The sequence below is a fragment of the Sinocyclocheilus grahami genome, unplaced genomic scaffold, assembly GCF_001515645.1.
Source record: "Sinocyclocheilus grahami isolate Dianchi unplaced genomic scaffold, SAMN03320097.WGS_v1.1 scaffold2450.1, whole genome shotgun sequence".
Lineage (NCBI taxonomy): Eukaryota > Metazoa > Chordata > Actinopteri > Cypriniformes > Cyprinidae > Sinocyclocheilus > Sinocyclocheilus grahami.
In genome coordinates this window covers 3,569-10,225 of record NW_015507629.1, presented here as the reverse complement: position 1 = coordinate 10,225, position 6,657 = coordinate 3,569, and the positions used below count along the sequence as shown (strand labels likewise).

Below are 6,657 nucleotides of genomic sequence, written 5' to 3'. Positions count from 1 at the left end.
TGGGTTTTTGTTAAATGTGAGCCAAACTCATCACAATTAAAAGAACCAAAGACTTAAACTACTTCAGTCTGTGTGCATTGAATTTATTTAATACACGAGTTGAACAATTTGAGTTGAATTACTGAAATAAATGAACTTTTTCCGACATTTTAATTTATTGAGATGCACCTGTAACTGTGATGTTCTGCAAAACAACACCTTTTTCTTACTGGTGAAAATCAGATGGTCAGTGAACATTACTACATCACTCTCGTCAATGTAGTACATATTGTTACGATACCTGGCATTGTTATTTGTGTGGGTGTTGTTTTCTGTTAGGGAGTTAGGGAAGTTGAATTGTATTTTTTTTTCTTTATAATTATAATTTCTTATTTTATTAGTGGTTTTGTTTATTATTTTGGCCATGGGCCTCTCCGAAGCTAAAGCTCCTTTCATTAATTTCATTCTTATTTAATAAATTATTTAAAACTGTTATTTGTCTTTGGTGATCTGTTGGCTGTGGTCGGAATCCCGTTACATCACTCTTTCGTCTCGTACCCTAGTAAAAATGGGTCGTAACAATATCGACAACAAAAATATATCTTGACTCCATATAGTGGTTATTTTGGGAAAAACCCAAGTATTTTGAGCAGTAGGATTATAAAAAATATGTGCTAATATAAAATTAAATTAAGTAGTCTATATAAAATCTATCAGTACATTAAAAAATCGAGTACTTTTGTACTTTCATTTGAGTAAAATTGAAAAAGGAGTACTTTTACTGGAGTAATATTTTATTATACGTATCTGTACTTTTACTCAAGTTCTTGATTTGTGTGCTTCGTCCACCACTGATAATTCCAGATTACAGTCCAAACATGGCTAGGCTTTCACCCATGCATTCATGTATAGATTAATTAGGTAGGTGTGCACACATTGATGTTACAAACAGCACTCAATAAGTTTATACAGTTCTATGAGTTATATATGGAGTCGATTTGTGTCCGTGAAAGTGTACATGTGAAGGTCTATTTTTTTCTATACTATATTAAGGGTTGAAAGGTTCCAAAGGCTTTTCAAATCTCTATTCGTGTTTCAAAGATGAATGCAAGTCTTAAGAGTTTGAAATTACATAAGGGTAAGAGTGAGTAAATGACCATTTTCATTTAGAGTGAACTATCCTTTTAAGTGTATTTGAACTGATATGCGTGTATATCTCTCTCTTTTGATACAGTAAAAAGGCAGAATCCAGAATTTCAGTGGACAGGAATGAGTTTGTGTGTCCAGTGTGTCTGGATCTCCTGAAGGATCCAGTGACGATCCACTGTGGACACAGTTACTGTATGAGCTGCATTACAGACTGCTGGGATCAGGAGGATCAGAAGAGAGTCTACAGCTGCCCTCAGTGCAGACAGACCTTCAGTCCAAGACCTGCTTTAGCTAAAAACACCATGCTGGCTGAAGTGGTGGAGAAACTGAAGAAGACCAAACTTCCTGCTGACTGTTACGCTGGAGCTGGAGATGTGCAGTGTGACGTCTGTACTGGAAGAAAATACAAAGCCGTCAAGTCCTGTCTGGTGTGTCTGAACTCTTACTGTCAGAATCACCTCGAACAACATGAGAGTTTCTTTAAAGGAAAGAAACACAATTTGACTGAAGCCACTGGACGACTGCAGGAGATGATCTGCTGTGAACATGATAAACATCTGGAAATGTACTGTATCACTGATCAATGTTGCATTTGTGTGCTGTGTATGAAATATGAACATAAAAACCACAACACTGTGTCAGCTGCAGCACAGAGAACAGAAATACAGGTATGAGCTTAAAACTAGACTTAAACTAGATTAAATAATGCTTATTTGTGCTTCACGTAGTGCATTGAACTTTACAGAAAATATGGTGGAAAAGTATTGTAAACTTATTTATCGAGACGAGACAATCATTGGTAAAATATGTTTTGTTAAAGCAGAATTTAATGGAGAGTTCATCCATTGTTTAAAAAAATCAAGGCATGAAGCAAATTAATCATGCAATGACAGAAACATTTTCTATTTGGTAAATCTGGCTGAATCTAGATGATTATAACATTAGTTTATTTTTTTTGTATCGAACTGCAGCTCCATTACACAGCAGAAACACTGAGTGTGAAAGCTCTGTCTGTGATAGTTTCACTTTTATGATACTTATACCTGTGACATGAAACAGGCCTTATGCTTCATGTTAATTCATGTATGATGGTGGTAACTGATCAGTCCCTCTATATTCCTAAACCACTCTACCCCACTTTTATTGGATTCATATGAAAATGCAACAATTACTGTTATTCATTTGTACTTCAGAAACGGCTTAAGGAGACGCAGAAGCTGTTCCAGCAGAGAATCCAGCAGAGAGAGAAAGATCTTGAGCAGCTGAGAGAGGCTGTGGAGTCTCACAAGGTGAGTCTGGAGAGGAAGAGAAGTTTGACTCCGTCTCAGTCTGGACTCTCATCTTTCAGACTCACTGAAGCTCACTGTGTGATTGTGATGTGTGTCTTAACAGCGCTCTGCACAGACAGAAGTGGAGGAGAGTGAGAAGATCTTTACTGAGCTCATCCGCTCCATTGAGAGAAGCCGCTCTGAGCTGATACGGCTGATCAGAGATCAGGAAAAGGCTGCAGTGAGTCGAGATGAAGGACGACTAGAGCGACTGGAGCAGGAGATCAATGATCTGAGGAGGAGAGACGCTGAGCTGGAGCAGCTTTCACACACACAGGATCACATCCAGTTCCTGCAGGTAACACAGATCTAGAAGAACGGGATCATAGTGGACTTGAGCCAGATTCTGGTGTGACTATTGTTTGGTATCGTTTGATTTTTATCGATACCGATTATTCTTTTTAATGCCTTTTATTTTATTTGAACAAATTTTTGTTGAATAATGTTCACCAAAATCAAGTTAAATCTTAAAATCTGTTCAAGTTCACAATTTGCCTGTAAAACATTGAGGAATTTGAGTGTGAAGTCCCAAAACAGGAAGTGATGCTGTATATTAGCAATGCTTCAGCTTGTTCAAACCAAGCAAAACCTTACCTTGAAACTGTGTCACTAACCTCTCAAAAATCATAAATGGCTTTGAACAGCTTTTCCTTAGCAAATCCATTCAAACCTACCACTGATCTGTTGACTTGTGAAATTAACATTTAGGTTAAGTCATCCAAACTATTTACTACAAAGTTCTCATATAGCATAGCAGAACATTTTTGCTTTCATGTGATAAAACGAATATGAGAAAATTGTAGCTGATGCTGTGAAAGAGCTGGATTGAGGTGAGCTACTAAAGATAAGTCAACAAGAACTGCACAAATGTGATATTAGTACAGGTTATTGGGTGAAGTATGGGGCTGATGAGTTCCCTTTCAAAATGGTTTACTCACATTGCATGAACTTAATGCTACGGGGAGACACAGGTTCTCCGAAATACTGAAGCCTGATTTGATAACGTTCGTGTAGGTGCACAAACAAATGGCATTGCAGCTTGCCAAAACAGGCGAGGCTGTCTGCCTATACAAGTCTGCGTTGAATGCCATTCATCAGAATCTTTTTCCTTCAGCACGAAGATCATCTCCTTGCTGGCTTCCAAAGAAAGAAAATGAGGAAGGCTACTACTTGCCATAGAAAAGCCCCGGTAGCGGAGAGATGCTTCACTCAAGCAGCGCATCTTGCAGTTTCCACTCTATTAGAGCAAATTTTTAGTGCTGTTTGTTACAAAATGTCACGCCACAAGTGTGGCACATGCAGGGCTCCCCTGCATGCCCTGGACGAGCACAGTGAGTGTGTCACTTGCCTGGGCTGCACCCACGCTGAAGCAGTGCAAGACGGACTGCTCTCATTGTGAGAGCATGGGTCTCACCTCGCTACGCTTGTGGATTGGTTTCTTTCACAGAAGCGGCCCCACCCCTCACACTCACTTGTTTTGTTCCTCCCAGGAGGATTCCCCAGTGCTATTACCTGATGAGGATCTACACCCCTTGTCAGAAGAGATCAGTCTGGTCTCTTTTGCTGTATCTGAGGAGGATGCTGCTGAGGATGTCATTGGCAGCTTTTGATGCTGAGGATTGGTCATGCTCCGTGGAAGCCTACACTGCAAAAAAATGCTTATCTTAGTCTTGTTTCTAGTCAAAATATCAAAAGATTCTCAAATCAAGATGCACTTACTAGATAAGCAAAATGAAGTAAGATATTTAGTCTTGTTTCCTGGATGGAAAAAAATAACTAAATTAAGTGCATTTTGCTTAATACAAGTACAAATATCTAAAAACAAGATGAAAATGCTAAGTAAAATAAGCCTTTTTGCTATGTGCATTTATGGGCCCACAATGGCAGCCTCCCGTAAGGATCATTAACATTATTTCAGAGGCCAAATCACCATCCACTAGACGCCTTTATGCCCTCAAGTGGTCCATATTCCCTTAGACTTGTGACATATTGTCCTTTATACAGGAGCCGCTGGATAAGGGGCGCACTCCTTCCATGCTCAAAGTATACATGGTGGCCATCATAGCAAACATGCTTTCGTGGCCATCCAGTCAGTAGGAAAGAATGAGTTAGGCATGAAGTTCTTGTAGGGGGCCAGGAGACTGAATCCGCCTTGCCCTCATACTATTCCCACCTGGAATCTATCCACAGTCCTCAGGGCCAATTGAGGCCCTCCATTTGAGCCACTACAATAAGAAAATTGGGACCCCTTTCACTTAAGACTGCCCTCCTGCTGGCTTTAATGTCAGTCAAGTGAGTTGGCGATTTGTAAGCATTTTCGGTGAGTGATTTCTACCTTGAGTATGGGCCTAAGGAATGCACAGTGGTCCTCAGCCAAGGAATGGCTACGTGCCTAAAGTGCTTTCCACTCCGTTCACAGGTTATTACCCTCTCAGCTCTTCCTGCTTCGGAAGATGAGCAGCATGTGCACTTACTCTGTGGAGTGCTTTGTGTGCTTCAGGGGCCGCTCTAAAGGGCTGCAGGTTAATTATCTACTATCCAGTGGGATAATCTTTGCATCTTAACCGGCAATAAGATGCAAAGTTACCCCACTGGCTAGTAGATGCCATAGTGCTGGCTTATGCCTCAGTGGGCTTAAGAGCCTATTGCACCAGGGGTATGGCCTCCCCCAGGGCCTAGTTCAGTGGAGTTTCCATTAGTGATATCTGTGCAGCAGCTGACTGGTCTTCGCTGCCTACCTTTTCTAGGTTTTATAACCTGAATGTCCCTGCCCTTCCGGAACAGATTTTATCTGCTTAAACTATCTCTGCCCCTGCTGGTGGTCAGGCCTGTTAGGGCCATTTTTGCCCTGAGGACTCCGGTCTCATGGCCTAGGTCTGACTGATTCCAGGTTCATTTTGCCCTTATATTAGCCCACACAAGCAGTAGGGCCCTCACCTTGAACACCCTAGGGCTTGGCTCGCAGGATGACTTTTTGTTCTTCAGTTGTAGTACGGCGCTATAGAATTTTGTTCCCCATAGCAACTAAGATAACGCAATGTGAATGAACCGTATCAAAAGTGAATTACTAACATAACCTCGGTACCCTGAGATAACGGGAATGAGCACTGCATAGTCCATGCTGTCACTTACGTATATATATGCAGATGTCCCCACATTTATCAAATCAGGCTTCAGTATTTCAGAGAAACTGAGTTTCCCAATAGTGTTAAGTTTAGCCAATTTTTGTTCTGGTTGTCACAGGGAACCAAGGTTACATTAATTACCGGAGCATTTTATTTCTGTTTTCTGTAGAGTTTCCAGTCTCTCTCGGCACCTCCTGAATCTACAGACAGTGGAAATGGAAATGACAATCCTTCCAGTTCTCTCTTCTCTTTTGATGGCCTGAGAGAATCTGTCCGTCAGCTGAGAGACAAACTGGAGGATTTCTGCAAAGAGGAGATCAAAAAGGTCTCTGACAGAGGTAAAGTCCTGGAGATTAATCTGCTCTCAGAAATGAGTTCACCATCATTCATATCATGTAAGAAATGTCTTAGGAATGGATGCAGGATCATTTTCTCTTGACATGAGAATCACACTGTTCATGTCTGTTGATTTCCACAGTCACATTCACCAACATTGTTCCGAAGACCAGCAACGACTTCCTACAATGTAAGTCACTAAGAAAACAAGCAGAAAAACTCACTGAGTGTGTTCATGTTCTTCCTGTAAAAGTGAATGAAGATTTTCATAATTGATGATATTAAAGGGTTAGTTCACCCAAAACTCAAAATTAGCCCATGAAGTACTCCCCTCAAGGCATCCTAGGTGTATATGACTTTCTTCTTTCAGACAAATCCAATCGGAGTAATATAAAAAATTGTATTTGATCTTCCAAGCTGTTTAATGGCAGTCAGCGGGTGTTGCAGTGCATCAGTCCAGAAGAAGTGAAATAAAGTGCATCCATCCATAATAAAAAAAGTGTCTCACACGGCTCCGGGGGGTGAATAAAGGCCTTCTGTAGCGAATCGATGCATTTTTGTAAGAAAAATATCCATATTCAAAATGTAATAATCACTTGAATCTAGCTTGCGCCAACAGTCCTACACTGGAAGCAGTTCTGGGCGGATGACGTATGAGGTCAGCCTTGCGCATGCGCCGCTCAGAAGTGACGAATGCGGAAGCGCAGAGGAGAGATCAAAACAAAACAACGGTCACGAAT

The 6,657-nt window shown here is 40.9% G+C and overlaps 1 protein-coding gene across 1 annotated transcript in view; it reads left to right on the top strand.

Annotated features, from left to right (window-relative positions):
- LOC107575056 (E3 ubiquitin/ISG15 ligase TRIM25-like) overlaps positions 1-6,107 on the top strand; it is a gene marked incomplete at its 3' end in the record, with an annotated part of 38,172 nt that extends 32,065 nt beyond the window's left edge. The window contains exons 7-11 of the mRNA XM_016261467.1: positions 1,214-1,796; positions 2,322-2,417; positions 2,521-2,754; positions 5,751-5,919; positions 6,060-6,107. Of these exons, the coding sequence (XP_016116953.1) occupies positions 1,214-1,796; positions 2,322-2,417; positions 2,521-2,754; positions 5,751-5,919; positions 6,060-6,107 (1,130 nt within the window). The remainder of the gene's footprint in view (positions 1-1,213; positions 1,797-2,321; positions 2,418-2,520; positions 2,755-5,750; positions 5,920-6,059) is intronic.
- Between the last annotated feature and the right edge of the window lie 550 nt (positions 6,108-6,657).